The 18,424-nt window shown below is 50.9% G+C and overlaps 1 protein-coding gene across 1 annotated transcript in view; it reads left to right on the forward strand.

Moving 5' to 3' along the window:
* The first annotated feature begins 10,885 nt into the window (after positions 1–10,885).
* Positions 10,886–18,424, forward strand: part of PLEKHD1 (pleckstrin homology and coiled-coil domain containing D1) — a 47,620-nt gene continuing 40,081 nt past the window's right edge. Inside the window, exon 1 of the mRNA XM_005561609.5 lies at positions 10,886–11,271. Within this exon, the coding sequence (XP_005561666.1) occupies positions 11,123–11,271 (149 nt within the window). The 5' untranslated portion in view covers positions 10,886–11,122. The remainder of the gene's footprint in view (positions 11,272–18,424) is intronic.

Consider the following 18,424-nt stretch of genomic DNA (forward strand, 5'->3'; position numbering starts at 1 on the left):
AGCCTCCATGGATTAATTTATGGTTTATGACTTTGCTTGTAACCTCTGCTGTTAGAAAGTCTTGCCTGTAAGCTGTCTGGGAGTTCTGGTTTAAAGCATGAGCTGCCAGATTCTCCTTCCTTGGCACCCTGCAATAAATGCCTCACTTTCTCTGACTGCAATCCCCATGGCAGTGTTTGGCTTTGCTCCGCTGGGTGTGCGGACACAAATTCAGTTTAGTAACAAAGCCAGAAAAGAACATGCTATTGAATCTGGAAAAACAATTCCAAGAAAGTATGATGCAGAGAGTTAGATGTCCTGGCCACCCCCTTCTTTTTTAAAAAAGAGATTGGAGATCTCATTCTGTCATTCAGGCTGGAGCGTGGTGGTGTAATCACAGCTCAATGCAACCTCGAGTTCCTGGGCTCAGTTGATCCTCCCACCTCAGCCTCCTAAAGCTCTGGGATTATAGGTGTGAGCCACTGTGCCTGGTTAACTCCCTTTTGATACATGAAGACAAGAGTGTTTTAAAGTAACTTGCCCAAAGTCTTCTCGTTGAGTAAAGATGGAGCTAACGCCGGTGACCAGACTATGGCACCCAGTCCAGTGAATTGCTAATTCTGTTCTAGATGAGGGGCCAGCACCTTGGCTCTCCCTTAGATGTTCTCGGAGAGTGTGTGAGATCATAGCAATAAATGGCTATGGGCTTACTGGCCAGACTCAGCATATCTGCCTCTTACAGTTCCCAAAATATACTTGCTCTTAGAGGCCAAATTAATGTATGTTCTAATCCATTCATCACCCACAAGAGGGAGCACTGAATACCTTCAGGGTGTCTGCTGAGTGTGCTGCCCACAGCGATGCCAGTGGGTACTAAGAGCCAATGTTAGTGCTGTAGAGTAGCTGGCAGGCTGACAGGATGGCATGGTTTTCCAGCCACTCCCCAAAACACTTCTGCATTGGCAACATTGGGAGTGAGTGATTACTGGGCAGTGAGACAGTGGGGAGGGTAGAAGCCTAGCAAGAGGCTGGCCCTGCTGATGAGAACAGAGCCTATCTAGTCTAGTGCCAGGGAGCTGAAGTGGAGAGAGACTTTGAAGTGGGGGCCTTCTTATGTGGCTTCAGGCTGTGCTTCCCCACAGGCAGGCGAGACTTCCCACAGGGGCCCTGGGGTACCCTGCTCCCCAGCACACCCAGAGAGGGGTCAACTAGTCTTCTGTGCCCACATGCCCTCGTGGCTCTCCCTCCCCCATAGTCCTTTGGCCTACTGGCTTCGCACCTTCATGTGGTGCCTTGTACTCCACCTCAACTCTCTCCTGGGTTGCCCTGGGGGAAACCTAGCCCTGCACAGATAGAGGAGCCTAAGGCCCATTGTGGCCTTAGGAAACACAATCAAAGTAGGAATATAATTCAGCCAAGGGGAGGAGGAAGTGACATCAGAAAAGGCATCACTGGTGGGTGCAGTGGCTCACACCTAGAATCCCAGCATTTTGGGGGCTGAGGCAGGCGGATCACTTGAGGTCGGGAGTTCAAGACCAGCCTGGACAACGTGATGAAATCCTGTCTCTACTAAAAATACAAAAATTAGCTGGGTGTGGTGGTGTATGCCTATAATCCCAACTACTCCGGAGGCTGAGGCATGAGAATCACCTGAACCCAGGAGGTGGAAGTTGCGGTGAGCCGAGATCGAGCCACTGTACTCCAGCCTGGGTGACAGAGTGAGACTCTGTCTCAAAAAAAAAAAAAAAGGCATCACTGCTGGGTGTAGTGGATCATGCCTGTAATACCAGCAACAGGAGGATCTTTTGAGCCCAGTAGTTCAAGGCCAGCATGGCCAACATAGCAAGATCCCTAGGTCCTATTTCTAAAAAAAAAAAAAAAAAAAAATTATTAGTCAGATTTTTTGGCATGTGCCTGTAATCCCAGCTACTTGGGAGGCCAAGGAGAGAGGATTGCTTGAGCTCAGGAGTTTGAGGCTCAGTGAGCTAAGATGGCATCACTGCACTCCAGCCTGAGCAACCCTATGTCTTAACATAATAATAATAATGTTTTAAAAGAAAAATAAAAGACATCACTAAAGAAGTCTTTGGGCTGAATGTTGAAGAGGGGCTTGGGGAATAAGAGAAGCATTCTAGACTGAGGAGATGGCAAGTGAGAAGATGTGAAGAGCATGGTGCCTTCCCAGGCTAGCAGAACCCGCGTGGCTGGAGCAGAGGGCCAGGGGAATGACCGTGCGTGAGCGCAGACAGGGGCCAGGGACTAGACTGTGAAGGGTGTTTGTATTAGCCTGTTTTTACACTGCTGATAAAGACATACCTGAGACTGGGAAATTTACAAAAGAAAGAGGTTTATTGGGCTTACAGTTCCATGTGGCTGGGGAGGCCTCACAATGATGGCAGAAGGTGAAAGGCACATCTCATATGGCAGCAGACAAGAGAAGAGGGCTTGTGCAGGGAAACTCCCCTTTATTTTATTTATTTATTTATTTATTTAGAGACAGTGTCTCCCTCTGCTGTCACCCAGGCTGGAGTGCAGTGGCACAGTCTAAGCTCACTGCAACCTCTGCCTCTCAGGTTCAAGCAATTCTCCCGCCTCAGCCTACTGAGTAGCTGGGATTATAGGCACGTGGTGCCACAGCCCGGTTAATTTTTGTATTTTTAGTAGAGATGGGGTTTCACCATATTGGTCAGGTTGGCCCTTTTTAAATCATCAGATCTTATGAGACTTATTCACTATCACAAGAACAGCACAGGAAAGACCCACTCCCATGATTCAACCACCTCCCACTGGGTCCCTCCCACAACACATGGGAATTCAAGATGAGATTTGGGTGGGGACACAGCCAAACCATATCATTTTGCACCTGCCCCCTCCTAAATCTCTGTACTCACATTTCAAAACCAAACATGCCTTCCCAACAGTCCCCCAAGTCTTAACTCATTTCAGCATTAACTCAGAAGTCCACAGTCCAAAATCTCATCTGAGACAAGGCAAGTCCCTTCCACTTATGAGCCTGTAAAATCAAAAGCAGGTTAGTTATTTCCTAGATACAATGGGGATACAGGCATTGGGTAAATACAGCCATTTCAAAGGGAGAAATTGGCCAAAACAAAGGGGCTACAGGCCCCATGCAAGTCTGAAATCCAGCAGTGCAGTCAAATATTAGAGCTCCAAAATGATCTCCTTTGACTCCATGTCTTGCATCCAGGTCATGCTGATGCAAGAGGTAGGTTCCCATAGTCTTAGGCAGCTCCACCCCTGTGGCTCTCAGGGTACAGCCCCTCTCCTGGCTGCCTTCACTTGCTGGTGTTGAGCATCTGTAGCTTTTCCTGGTGCATAGTGCAAGCTGTCAGTGGATCTACTATTCTGGGGTCTGACCCTCTTCTCACAGCTCCGCTAGGCAATGTCCCAGTAGGGACTCTATGTGGGGACTCCCACCCTACATTCCCCTTCTACACTGCCCTAGCAGAAGTTCTCCATGAGGACCCTGCCCCTGCAGCAAACTTCTGCCTGGGTATCCAGGTGTTTCCATACATCTTCTGAAATGTAGGCAGAGGTTCCCAAACCTCAATTCTTGACTTCTCTGCACTTGCAGGCTCAACACCACCTGGAAGTTGCCAAGGACTGAGATTGTGCCCTCTGAAACCATGGCCCAAGCTCTACGTTGTCCCCTTTCAGTCCCAGCTGGAGTGGTTGAGATGCAGGGCACCAAGTCCCTAGGCTGCACACAGCATGGAGACCCTGGGCCCGGCCCATGAAACCACTTTTTCCTCCTAGGCCTCTGGGCCTGTGGTGAGAGGGGCTGCCGTAAAGACCTCTGACATGCCCTGGAGACATTTTCCCCATTATCTTGGGGATTAACATTTGGCTCCTCATTACTTATGCAAATCTCCATAGCTAGCTTGGATTTTCTTTTCTATCACATTATCAGGCTGCAAATTTTCTGAACTTTTATGCTCTGCTTCCCTTATAGAACTGAATATCTTTAACAGCACCTAAGTCACCTCTTGAATGCTTTGCTACTTAGAGATTTCTTCCACCAGATACCCTAAATCATCTCTTTCAAGTTCAAAGTTCCACACATCTCTAGGGCAGGGGCAAAATGCTATCAGTTTCTTTGTTAAAACATAACAAGAGTCACCTTTGCTCCAGTTCCCAACAAGTTCCTCATCTCCATCTGAGACCACCTCGGTCGGCCTGGACCTTATTGTTCATATCACTATCAGCATTTTTGTCAAAGTCATTCAGCAAGTTTCTAGGAACTTCCAAACGTTCCCACATTTTCCTGTCTTCTTCTGAGCCCTCCAAACTGTTCCAACCTCTGTTACCCAGTTCCAAAGTCACATCCACATTTTGGGGTAACTTTCCAGTGGTGCCTCACTCTACTGGTACCAACTTTTGAGTGTGGACGGGGCCAGGGTCTAGACTGTGAAGGGTGTTTGCATTAGTCTGTTTTTACGCTGCTGATAAAGACATACCTGAGACTGGGAAATTTACAAAAGAAAGAGGTTTATTGGACTTACAGTTCCATGTGACTGGGGAGGCCTCACAATCATGGTAGAAGGTGAAAGGCATGTATCACGTGGTGACAGATGAGAGAAGAGAGCTTGTGCAGGGAAACTCCCCTTTTTAAAGCCATCAGATCTTGTGAGACTTATTCACTATCACAAGAATAGCACCGGAAAGACCTTCTTCCACGATTCAACTACCTACAACACATGGGAATTCAATATAATATTTGGGTGGGGACACAGCCAAACCATATCAGCGTTAGAGCCAAAGTCAGGAGCTAGGGAGCTGGGGTCAAGGGAATGGGACCCAGCAGGGGGCTTTACACAAGAGACTTGCAGGATCAGCTTGCAGCCTTGAAAAGAGCACACATGATGGTGGGGAGCTGTATTCTTTAGGGAGTCAGCTGTTGGTGGGGAGAGTCACCAGAAAATGCTATTGCACAGTCCTAGTGAGAAAGGTGAATATGAGCCAGGCATGGTGGTGTGGACCTGTGGTCCCAGCTCCTCAGGAGGCCAGAGCAGGAGGATCGCTTGAGCCTAGGAGTTAGAGGCCAGCCTGGGCAACACAGGAAGACCCCATCTCTAAAAAAAAAATAATAACAAAAGAAGTTAGACATGAAGCAAGTTGAGAGTAGAAGGAGGGGAGGAAGGAGGAGTTCCTTCAGAACATGAAAGCCCAGAGAAGCCCAGTGATTGTCTTTAGTTCATACAGCTGGTGGCAGAGCCTGGACTTAAACTTACATTAACACTAGAATCAGGTGACCAATCTGCCGTCTAGAGACTGCTTTCACATACATTCCCAACCCCCTCAGCACACACACACACGGACTGTTTTATAGAGGAGGGGAAGCTGAGGACCCGAGAGGTCAGTCTCTATTTGGTTGGCAAATTGAAACAGAAAATGGCAGCAGTTGACCAGAGGCTAAGCGAGGACAAATCGGTTCAGTAAGCATTTGCTGAGCACCCACCACATGCTCTGAACTATGTCTTCAAGGACCTCCGAGTGTGAAAGGGAAGCAAACATATACAGAAAAACTCCAAACAAGGCAGACAGACGTGTGTTAGAATGGGCGATGGACAAGGATCCACAGGAAGCCAGAGGAGGGTATGGTTTCAGCTGAAATTCCACAGGCTTGTGGAATCTAGGGCAGGAGGCTGAATGGTGGAATGAGGCTTGGAGGAGGGAAAGGGGTTCCATGGACGACACTTGATTTTGCGGCAGGGCCTGGCCTGGAGCCCAGGTCTTTCTGCCTCTTCTGCTTCTTGGTCCCTCAGGGATACTTGGGCTGGGTCCAGTTGACAGACAGATGCCGGTGCTGAAGACAGAGTCTCAGCATTCCTGGGTCCTTCACTTGGCACAAGCCTGGGAACAAGTAGACACGGTGTGGCCTGCCTGAGGGTGGGGTCAGGGACAGAGGGGCAAGGAGCTGAGGAGGTGGCACTATGGGAAGAGCCACTTCTGTCCAGGTTACTGGGAGCTTCTGTGGCTCATGGTAGTCCAATGATGTGACTCCAGGTGACTTTTGTCACCATTTTCTATTAGGCCACGTTTCCTGCCCCATTGCTGGTTTTAGTGGGCTAAGTAATACGCTTGTAAGATTTTTTTTTTTTTTTTTTTTTTTTGAGACAGAGTCTCACTCTTGTCTCCCAGGCTGGAGTGCAATGGCACAATCTTGGCTCACCGCAACCTCCACCTCTCAGGCTCAAGCGATTCTCCTGCCTCAGCCTCCTGAGTAGCTGGGACTACAGGCATGCACCACTATGCCTGGCTAATTTCTGTATTTTCAGTAGAGATGGGATTTCGCCATGTTGGCCAGGCTGGTCTCAAACTCCCGACCTGAAGTGATCCACCCATCTTGGCCTCCCAAAGTGCTGGAATTACAGGCTTGGGCCACTGTGCCCAGCCTGAAGTATAAGATTGAAGAGATGGATTCCCCACAGTATTCACACATTTCCTTACCATGGGCTAGTCACTTAAAATGGCCATGCTAATACTTGTTTTATGGAACAGTGGTGACTGTCACATCTGCCTGCAGACTATGGATAAAAGCAACATTATAAAAATGTATGTTCAAGCCTGGGCAAGATAGTGAGACCTTATCTCTTAAAATAAATAAATAAATAAATAATAGCAAAATGTGGCCGGGCGCAGTGGCTCATGCCTGTAATCCCAGCACTTTGGGAGGCTGAGGCGGGTGGATGACGAGGTCAGGAGATTGAGACTATCCTGGCTAACACGGTGAAACCCCTTTTCTACTAAAAATACAAAAAATTAGCTGGGCGTGGTGGTGGGCGCCTGTAGTCCCAGCTACTGGGGAGGCTAAGGCAGGAGAATGGCATGAACCCGGGAGGCGGAGCTTGCAGTGAGCCAAGGTGGCGCCGCTGCACTCCAGCCTGGGCGACAGAGCAAGACTCTGTCTCAAAAAAAAAAAAAAAAAAAAAAAATAGCAGGATGTGGTGGCATGCATCTGTAGTCCCAGCTACTCAGGAGGCTGAGATAGGAGGATCACTTGAGCTCAGGAGGTTGAGGCTGCAGCAAGCTGTGGTCACACCACTGTACTCCAGCCTGGGTGAGGGTGATACCCTGTCTCTAACAAAAATGTATGTTCATTATTGGGAGTCTATCCCTGAGCACAGCTAAAATTTTGTAGCACTCGTAGAATTGCATCATCAGTTCTACAGAAGTTGAGCCCTAGGTGAGTTGGCAATTGAGAAAAATTCCTGAAAAGAGAGGAAAGACTGAAAGTGGTCTAGTATTTCCTAGACTGCACTTTACTTCACATGACAGTGTGCTGCAGGGTGAAGGGGAAGGGCTAAGGACTCACATCAAACTTCAGCCTGTCACTTTCCCTCATTCAACACATATTTAGGACCTGTATCATGTTCTAGGAAATTACTAGCTATGTGACTTAGGTAGACAGCTCCGTTGAACTTTATTTTTCTCATCTGGAAAACTAAAAATAGTATGTATATACCTCATGGGTCTATTGTAAAAATTAAATGAAATGCGTCTGTTGTAAATAATGTATTAGAACATCAGCTCTGTGTCTGAGCAGTGTAGGGCACTTAGGGATCCTGAGTTTTCACCCCTGACTGGTCTCACTTACTTCCTGACAAGACTGGGCAGTCCTGACCCACTTGGTCTAGGGTACTGGATTGGCACCTGGCTTGTTCTGTCTGCTGCAGAACTCATCCAGGCATTCAGCACTCCTACCAGCTGGGGTAGAGAACACAATGGAAGCAGAAACGGCTTCTCCCAAGGCTGACCTGGTGCAGTCTGCGCTGGTTAGGCAAGGGGAACAGAAGCCACTCAAGTATCTAGTGGTTGATCAAACTCCTGCTGTTTGCCTCAGAGCCTTCCTTCCACCCAGCCTTAACTGCTGTTATCTAAGGTCTATTCACATGTCCTGTATGCAGAGCCAAATAGGTGAAGATTGGTTGCTCTTTGTCATTGAAGAAACCAATGCTCCCCTTCTCCTGTTGAAGGAATCAGCCTTCCCCAGTATTATCTGGGCTCACTGGGCCCTTCTGTGCAGGACTTCTTTTGAATGATTGCAGGTATCCTGCCTTTCTGGCCCATGGCTCACAAGCTCACCACTAGTCCTCATCACCAGCAGCCAAAACTGCAACTGACCTGATTCAGCAGAAAAGAAATGGATGTATTAAAAGGATATTGGGAGAACCAGGGAGCCAGGCCTGAGGCAAAGCTTCCAGGAACCACACCTAAGGTGAACTGCAGAAGCTGTTGGATGAGAATGCTGCAGCTGCCCCCGAGTTCTTGCTGCTGCTGTTTTGTGCACTGCTAGGAGCCCACCTCCCGGTGACTGCTGCAGCCCCCACCCCGCGTGCTGCTGCAGCACCCACCCTGCATGCTGCTGCCGCCCCAGGAGAACACAGCTGTCACGCAAGGCATGTCAGATGCATGTGCCGCCATGTTCCCTTGAAAAGTACATGCCTGTATATGCTTTTTCCTCATATTTGTTACCTGCAACTCAAAGTCAGGTGTCCCTTACTGGTGAACTCCATACCACAGGCTTCTAATACAAGTTTTCTAGCTTTCATCTTAGAAAAGCAGGACACCTGTAATCCTAGCATTTTTGGAGGCCGAGGTGGGAGGATCACTTGTGGCCCAAGACCAACCTGGGCAACATAGCGAGACCCCCATCTCTCTAAAAAAAAAAAAAAAAAAAGGGCCGGGCACGGTGGCTCATGCCTGTAATCCCAGCACTTCAGGAGGCCGAGGTGGGCAGATCATGATGTCAGGAGATCGAGACCATCCTGGCTAACACGGTGAAACCTGGTCTCTACTAAAACTACAAAAAATTAGCCGGACATGGTGGTGGGCGCCTGTAGTCCTAGCTACTCAGGAGGCTGAGGCAGGAGAATGTGTGAACCTGGGAGGTGGAGTTTGCAGTGAGCAGAGATTGTGCCACTGGACTCCAGCCTGGGTGAGAGGGGGAGAGAGAGAGAGAGAGAGAGAGAGAGACAGACAGACAGACAGATGGGAGGGAGGGAGGGAAGAAGGAAGGAAGGAAGGAAGGAAGGAAGGAAGGAAGGAAGGAAGGAAGGAAGGAAAGAAGGAAGGAAGGAAGGAAAGAAAAGAAAAGAAAAAGGAAAAAGAAAGAAAAGAAAAGCAGGGTTCCTAAAGTGGGAAGATTTGCAAGCATTAGACCATGTGTCAGAAATAGAAAAAATATATACAGAAAATGTCCACTTTGTACTCTGGCCTCAGGCTCTCATCGTCTTCCCAGTCCCATCTCCTCCCACCTGATGGACTCACGCCCAGGGCCCTGTGTTAAGGTTTGGCTTGAGATGTTTCGCATGGGGGCCTGAGCCATAAGAGAAGTGCAAGGAATTCAGATGGGCACCTCAGGACAGTGAGCAACAAGGGGGTGCTGCCTGGGCTTGGGAACCCCAGAGGGGGTTAAGGGAAGAGTAGCAGGGTGACGATTAGCTACAGTCATAAAATGGGAGATCTAGGATGGCCTTGGGGAACATCTAGTGGGCGTCAGGCATCCAAATGCCTGCAGAGAGGGGCCAGGCAGGTCAGACATAGGGGATGATGGGGCCTGTGGGGATGCCCCTTTAGGCATTACATTCAAAAACTTAAGTCTACTGTGCAGAGGTGATAGGAATGATACAAGTGGTTGTTGTTGGGGGGCTGATCAGCTACAAAGGGGCATGAAGAAACTTTGTACAGGTGATGCAAGTGTTCTGTATGTTGCTTTGGGTAGGGTTACATCGTATATACCTTCATCAAAGAAATAACTTAGATTTGTGCTTTTTACCATGAAGTATACCTCAATTTTAAAACTTGGGGCAAATTCATAAAGCCTGTCTGTAAACTGATCTGGCTCTCGGGCTAGCCATTTGCAAACTTCTGTTGCAATCCGACTTCCAGAGGCGGCCTTGGCTCCTCATACAGGAAAAGCGCGACTGCGGCGTGGTCTGGCTGGCAGCCGCTCACTGCGCGGTCTCCACGCCTGGCAGGTGGCGCGGGGCAGGCAGCTGTGCCAACCTAGCATTTCCACCCGCCGGGAGGAGGCGATCCCCTGGGGCCGGCCGGCGTCTCTCTGGCCTGAAAATGAGCGGGTCACCCCAAACGCCAACTCCGAAAGGAGCGGAAGCGGACGGAGCAGCCGGCTCCAGGGAGCGCGGGCCAGGCACGCAGATAAATCACGGACACACACTGCACTGATAGCTCCAGACTGGCGTTGAGTGCCAAATGCCGATACAGACCCGGTCAAGTTCCAGGAAGAGAAATCCGATCCGATGCGCCCGAGGCGGCAGGGAGCACAGCGACACCCACCTGACAGGGGAAGGGGGGCACCCAACCTTGATGGAGCCCCTCCCCGGGCGGGCACTTCGGGCACTTCCCGAAGTCGTACCTGGCCACCCGCCAGCCCGGGTAGGCACCAGCATCAGGAATCGCCTCTTCAAGGGGGAGAAAAGCCAGGCCGCCGCAGTTCGCGGAGCCATAGGGACTGCGGTGGAATTTCAGGCCGGGGTGTGGGACCCCACGCCCTCGCTCTGTCCTCTCCTCCATCCTGAGGCGAGCAGGTGTCTGCAGAGTGCCTCCAAGCCCATCGCAAAGCGGACGTGGCCCCCGTCTCGATGTCGGCGCTGCACGCCGAGAGGGACCCCGGGGTGGTGTTGGGCGCGAGGGCGGCGGCAGGGACGCGCTGCGACCGAGTCCCCGGACCCTGCGACCCGCAGGGACCTTCCGGACGCACGGAGCCCGGCCCTTCAGCCAGCGCCCGCCCTGATTGGCGCCCGAGGCCGGCCTCCAGCCGGCTCACCTGCCACTCCCAGCCAATCGGGGCCACCAGAATTGGGGCTGTCGCCGGGGGGAGGGGAAGATGCTGCCGGCCGGAGGCTGAGCGGCCCTCCCCGCCAAGTTCCCGCCCGGCCCTCTGCAATCCCCAGCGCCAGCCGCCGGCTGCGCGCCCCGCGCCCCCTTCGCGCCGCGTCCAGTGCCCAGCGCGCTTTGATGCTGCAGCTCCGGGCCGGGGCCGCTCCGCTTCTCTGCTCGGTGGGACCCCCCCCGACGGCTCCGTCCTCGCCCCTCGCCCTGCGTCCCTGCTGACCCCGGGAGGTGGGGTCCGGGCCGGGCACAGCCCCGCTGAGGCAGGATGTTCACGTCCAAGTCCAACTCGGTGTCGCCCTCACCGTCTCTGGAGCAGGCCGACTCGGACGCGCTGGACATCAGCACCAAAGTGCAGCTCTACGGCGTGTTGTGGAAGCGGCCTTTCGGGAGGCCGTCCGCCAAGTGGTCCCGGCGGTGAGTGCGCCCCCGCACCCCGAGGGGAACGGCCAGGGAGAGAGCCTGGGCCTCGGCACCCCTCCCGACCCCTCCAGTCTCCGTCATGCCTCTGCCTTCCTGTGTGACCTTGGCGTCACCCCTTCACTCTACAGTGGCTCCCGCGGGAAAATGTGGACCTTAGTCTGGGACAGGAAAACGGGGATGGGAACCCCTGCCCTGGGGCGGTGGCGAATTCTCTGTGGAATGAACCTGACCCTCGAGTGGGAATGTTGGGTATGGGCAGAAGAGACCATGGTCCGGGTGGGATCCAGCTAGGTCAGGTCAGGCCAGACTGAGGCGAGGGAGAAACTCCTTCCTCTTCACAACCCCTCACCCAGGCCGCGAGCACCGGGCCCAGAGTGCCTGCCTCCCGCCAACCACCCCCGCTTAGATGGAGAGGGACCTGGCTCTTCTGAAAGGCTCAGGCCAGGGAGGGAGGAATGATGAGGAAGGGTGCTTGTCCATGGGGAAGTGACCTTGGCAACCCCTCCAACTGTCCCTGGAAATAATTTTTTTTAAAGTGAGCACAGGGAAGAGAGATTCCAGTGCTTCACGCAGAGGAGCTGGAAAGGAGGGAGGCAGCTGGAGTGAGGAAGGGGATAGATTGGTCCTGACAAGGACTGATCCTTTGAAAGAGGTGGTGGGAAGAGACGGGGTAGTCCCAGCCATCCTTCAGCCCCAGCTGCCTGGTCCCCAAGTCAGACTCGACTCCCCGGACATCAGTAGCCACTCTCCACTTACAAAGGAGCCTGGGAGGTATTGAGGGAAGAGGGAATTCACAGCCCTGGACTGCAGGAAGCTCCCAACTTCTGGACAGTTTCCACTCTCTAGTCAATTTCAGTTCTGAGAGTCACTACTGGTGTGGCCCGGAGAACGCAGACCCTGTCCAGCCCTTCCCTGGAGGTATGACCCTTCCAGGAAACCAGGGGTATCCAGATGCCCCTTCCCCATCCCACACTACCGGTCTGCCCCTGAGCAGAGGGGGCCTCCAATGTTCCCAGGACCACAGATCATGTGGATGTGGTAGTGGTGGGTGCTGATGTTCTGTTCTGATGAATAATTTAATGTCTCTATAAGACCGCAGAACAAATGGAGCTGTGGACAATATCCCACATTTTACCTCTCTGGTTTCATGTTGTTTTGTTACTTCTGACAGTTTTCTCTCTGGGATTTAATAGGATACTGGCTTTTTGAGTTCCTCCAAAGTTGAGCTTATCTCTGACCCCCTAAATGGAGGCTTGGAGCAACATGGAAAGTATTTGGGGGAGCTTCCAGTGTTGAGCTATGTGAGCTACAGCCCCTGGGGCCAGGAGAGCTGGGGTGGAAAGGCTGTGTGTAGATTCAAGCACAATTAGCAGAATATCTCCCCCCCCACTCCCCATCTCTCTTCTGCCTCAGCAGCTCCAGATAGTCAATCTTTCTTTTCTATTGGGTCTGGCTGCTGCTCAGGGTCCTGTCAACCGACACTTCTCTTGCCAGACATTTTCACCTAACTGCATCCCTAGAAAATGCTAGGTGCCCATAACCCCCAGGGTATGTCCCCTGGTCCTCCCCTTCACCACTGCAGGTATATTGGGAACATAGTCCCTGCACCCACAGTTGATTCAAGGGCTGGGAAGTGTCAGGAGGACAGGGCATAGGTCCCCAGCTAAAAGCACAGTGGTGGTGCCAAGGAGGCTTGGAGAGGCTTAGCATCCCCCCCACCCCCGCCCAGAGATTCCATCTTGTACTCCCTCCACTACTGTGGTCCCCACAGCCACCCAAAACTATCCAATCAGAGTCTGAACAGTATGTATGCTCAGCTAATACAACTAAAAGTCAAGTCCTTCAGCCCCCTTCCAAGGAGATTGTTACCTGGGTTCCCTTCCTTTGTAGGAATTCTGGAGCTGCCACTGTGCAAAGACTACCTGGGGCTCAAGAAAGAACTAACATCCCACCTGCCCACTCTAGGCCTCTGTGTTCTCGGTTCTGGGAATACACAACACACACACACACACACACACACAAACACACACACACACACACACTATTTAGTCTTGGGTCAGTGACAGAGCCAGCCAGAGAGGGCCTGGGTGTTGGGGAGAATGACGCTCAGCTCAGCCCCCTCTCACTTCCCATCAGGGCCCCCTGGGCCTCAGCTTCCCATTTGTAAAGTAGAGTCTGTGGGTTCTAATTAGCAGCCACAGGAAGACTTGGGGACAGAGCAGCTCAGGGCTGCCACTGCAGAGCCTTGCCATTAGGGCGATCGATGCCCTGGCTGGGGCAGCTAAAGGGAGGGGGCCTGGAAAGGCTCAGTGCTACATTAATAAAGAATGGGCTGGATAGAACTAGCTGTGGCCAGCTGAGTTCTATAAAACCTTTTCCACTCAGGGTCTGTCTTAGGACTTGTGCCTCCAACTTCCACTGCCCAAGCAGCCCTGCCAGCCTGGGGTGGGAAGGTGCCCTTGAGCTGAAGGGTCAATTTCTTTCCTGGGGGCAACAAAAGGGGAAGGGAATCAAAAGCATTAATTAGCAGAGATTAGATAATCTGGGAGAGGTGTCTAGAAGGGAAGGCTGTTGACTGTGTCCTCACCTTGGTCTGTGAGTGGTGGAGATGGAAGTGCCAAGACCTGGCAAAGATCTGGGCAGCGCCAAAACAAAGAGGAAAGGAGTGGGAGGTCTCCGCCTTAGCCAGTGTCACACTGTGAGGGCTTGGCCTAGGCTAATTCTTTCCTGAGACTGAATGCTTTTTCCAGCGTTCTATTCTTCTTCCCAAATCCCTCCTGAACACCTCTCAAGGCCAGAACCCCTGAGGAGGAGGACCCACCCACTTCCTTCCTGCAACAGGAGCATCTATACTCCTCCTCACCCCTCCTTCTCCCCAGGGGCCAGGTAGCCAGGAGGGCCTGAACCCAGCTCCGCAGTTTACTCTTGCAGAACGTTGGTGGGTCCCTGACTCAGGGGAGCTAAGATTCATGGTGTCCACCTGGTGCCAGGGGAGCGAGCCATGGAGACAGTGGCCATGTGTCCCAAATCTCAGGCCACAACCTATGCGGTGTGTAAAGATTATCTGCGCAGATGAGGGTCACCATACCAAAAAGACTCGAGGAGACTTTCTTCCCACAGGGATTTGGAGCCCAGGGTTTTGACTTTGGCTCTCAGCACTGCTTCCCAGAGGTGACACAAATGCTGAGCTTTTTCAGAGCAAAGAGAAGAGCCTATCATGCCAACTTCACCGCACTAAGCTCAGTCTCACCCTAGTGACGCTGGGGTTTGGTCTCACTTTCTGGCACCCCTGGCATTCCCCTCAGCTGGCTGTGTGAGGTATCCCACAAGCACAGTTGTAACATTTCTGCCGTGGAGGGTGCCTGCAGGACCCCCTTTAAAAAATAAACTTCTATTCTTCAAAATTCTACCAGAGTGGCAACATAGGGTGTGGGGAACAGTAGCCAGCAGCGGTTGAGGGACAGGATCTTCTACTGATGTGTGTGGGAAGTTGAGGAGGCTCTTTCAGCATTGATGAAGAAGAAGGACTTGGAGAATAGTGTCTGTGCCTCCAGAAAAAAAAGTAGTGACCAAATTACTTTATTCTGGAGATTTCATAGTGTTTTTCACTCTCTGGCTCCTTGTTCCAGAGCTGTTCCCCCCAAGCCCACTGATAGGAAACTGAGGCACAGAGGCAGGGGGAAGGTGCTTTTCTGAGTCTCCTCAGATTCCTTTACCCATCACCCTCTCCCCTTTCTGTGCTGGTCACATCCAGGTTACAATGAATGCTTGGGTTAGGGAGATGGGCGCACTCTCTGGATCACACAGCCATAAACGAAATGATACACATCAGGTCAGGCTTCACTGTGGTCATGTGATCATTTACCCAGACCAGGTCTGCCAAAGTTAAGTGAGTTAATTGTGCAAACAAGTGACATTTCTTTCTCACCCACTCCGCAAGGAACTGCACTCAGTGGCTGTTGATGTCCTATTTGAAAATGAGTCTCACCTGTGTGAGGGTCAGACCTCCAGCTTGCAGACCATTCAGCTTCCTTATCCCCAAGTCTTAAAAATAACAAAGTAATTGCTTCTGAGAACAGCTGTGGGTGTGGTAGAAAGTGCATCTAAGGCCGGGTGTGGTGGCTGGTAATTCCAGCACTTTAGGAGGCCAAGCGGGGCGGATCACTTGAGGTCAGGAGTTGGAGACCAGCCTGGCCAACGTGGCGAAACCCTGTCTCTACTAAAAATACAAAGTTTAGCCAGGCGTGGTGGTGGGTGCCTGTAATCTCAGCTACTCAGGAGGCTGAGGCAGGAGAATTGCTTGAACCTAGAAGGCGGAGGTTGCAATGAGCCGAAATCAAGCCACTGCAACTCCAGCCTGGGGGACAGAACGATACTCCGCCAAAAAAAAGAAAAGGAAGTGAATCTAGGCTTAGAGGCAGGTGCTCCAAGTTCTACCCCCAGCTCTGCCAGTAACCAGCTGCATGATCCAGACTGTGGCATTTCACCCCATTGGCCAGCAGTATCTCATCTATAGAGTGGGAGTGGGATGGGTCAAATAGTGTGCCACAGGTGACCCCAGAGGTGCCTTGAGTCTACTACAAGGGAATGGGGAACAGGGGTCCAGCTCCAAGTCTCCCTGCCCACTTCAAGCAGTACCTCTGCACTGTTATGTTTTCTGGTTTGTTTGTTTGTTTGTTTGTTTGTTTGAGACAGAGTCTCCTGTCACCAAGGCTGGAGTGCAGCATCACGATCTCAGCTCACTGCAACCTCCGCCTCCCAGGTTCAAGGAATTCTCATGTCTCAGCCTCCTGATTAGCTGGGATTACAGGCACATACCACCATGCCCGGCTAATTTTTGTATTTTCTAGTAGAGATGGGGTTTCGCCATGTTGGCCAGGCTGGTCTCGAACTCCTAACCTCAGGTGATCTGCCTGCCTCAGCCTCCCAAAGTGCTGGGTTTACAGACATGAGCCACCTGTTACATGTTTTACACCAGCAGTTCCCAACATTTTTGGCACCAGGTGCCATGACTGGTTTCATGGAAGACAATTTTTCCAAGGACAGGGGTGGGTGTGGGGGTGGTTTCTTTAGGCATTAGATTCTCATAATGACTGTGCAACCTAGATCCCTTGCCATGCACAGTTTACAGTAGGGTTCATGCTCCTATGAGAATCTAATGCCGCCACTGATCTGACAGGAGGCAGAGCTCAGGCGGTAATGCCAGCCACGGGGAGAAGCTGTAAAAACAGATGAAGCTTCACCTGCTCATCTCCTGCTGTGTGGCTCAGTTCCTAACAGGCCATGGACTGGTACTGGTCCAGGGCCCAGGGGTTGAGGACCCCTGTTTTACACATTATGGTTGTCTTACTGTTGTTGGAATAGTTGGGCTAAGTTTTTTGAGCCCCCTTGGACTTGATAATCTCTCTGAACTCTAATGTGTCATGACTCACGCATTTCACAGATAGGATTCCTGCTGTTCTGCCATCTTAGACTGGATGCCAGATGAGAAGCACCGGCCAGGATGACCTTTTCCTGAGCACAGCAGGCCACCCAGAATGGACACAAGGGACACATACTGGGGGCTGTGTCATTTCCACCTTCCTTCTGCCAGTTCTGAAAAGGATACTTCTGAGGGCAGTCCTTCTCCAGCTCCACCCCCTACATAGCCATTCTCAGTATCCAGGAGGCTCAGAGAGGCAGGAGACTGGCTGCTGGGCCTATTCCGGAAGTTTGTGCCTGGGGAAGAGGGGAAGCGAGTCTGGATGTTCGCCTTCCCGGGAAATGTAACTCATGTGTAACCCACACATACACTGGGCTCTTGCTGCCCTCTTGAGAGTGAGATAAATTTGATCCCAAGACCAAATCCCATATCTAAAGGAAGTCTAAAATCTGTACCAAGGTTTCTATTAATCCCCAAGAGGCTCTAAACTAGTTTTTTTGTTGATGGATTAATTTGCTGACCAATGTACACGGTCCTTGTTGCACAACCAGAGGCGGAACTCAGCTTTTTTTTTTTTTTTTTTTTAATTATTATTATACTTTAAGTTCCAGGGTACATGTGCACAATGTGCAGGTTTGGTACATGTGTATACATGTGCCATGTTGGTGTGCTGCACCCATTAACTCATCATTTATATTAGGTATATCTCCTAATATTATCTCTCCCCCATACCCCGACCCCATGACAGGTCCCGGTGTGTGATGTTCCCCTTCCTGTGTCCAAGTGTTCTCATTGTTCAATTCCCACCTGTGAGTGAGCACATGCGGTGTTTGGTTTTCTGTCCTTGCCATAGTTTGCTCAGAATGATGGTTTCCAGCTTCATGCATGTCCCCACAAAGGACATGAACTCATACTTTTTTATGGCTGCATAGTATTCCATGGTGTATATGTGCCACATTTTCTTAATCCAGTCTATCATTGATGGACATTTGGGTTGGTTCCAAGTCTTTGCTATTGTAAATAGTGCCACAATAAACATACATGTGCATGTGTCTTTATAGCAGCATGATTTATAATCCTTCTGGTATATACCCAGTAATGGGATGGCTGGGTTAAATGGTATTTCTAGTTCTAGATACTTAAGGAATCACCACACTGTTTTCCACAATGGTTGAACTAGTTTACACTCCCACCAACAGTGTAAAAGTGTTCCTATTTCTCCACATGCTCTCCAGCATCTGTTGTTTCCTGACTTTTTAATGATCACCATTCTAACTGGTGTGAGATGGTATCTCATTGTGGTTTTGGTTTGCATTTCTCTGATGACCAGTGATGACGAGCATTTTTTTCATGTGTCTGTTGGCTGCATACATGTCTTCTTTTGAGAAGCGTCTGTTCATATCCTTTGCCCACTTTTTGATGGGGTTGATTTTTTTCTTGTAAATTTGTAAAGGAACTCAGCTTTTATTTCTCAGTTTCTCCAGCCTTCCACACTGCTGCATAAACACAGCAGCCTCTCATCAAGGTATTTATGAGTCTGGCAGCCTATCCTGCAGGGAAGCTGTGGCAAAGAGGAGGGCAGAGGAGGTATTTAAATTACAGAAGTGCAAACATCTTCAAATTGAGCGTTAGCTCCCTGGTAGGCACCCTACCTCGCTGTCGTCAGAGATGGTCACCTCACTCTCTCTCTCGACTCTTGGATCCTCCCAGGATCCTCTCTGCTCT

Source organism: Macaca fascicularis, chromosome 7 (genome assembly GCF_037993035.2).
Source record: "Macaca fascicularis isolate 582-1 chromosome 7, T2T-MFA8v1.1".
Classification (NCBI taxonomy): domain Eukaryota; kingdom Metazoa; phylum Chordata; class Mammalia; order Primates; family Cercopithecidae; genus Macaca; species Macaca fascicularis.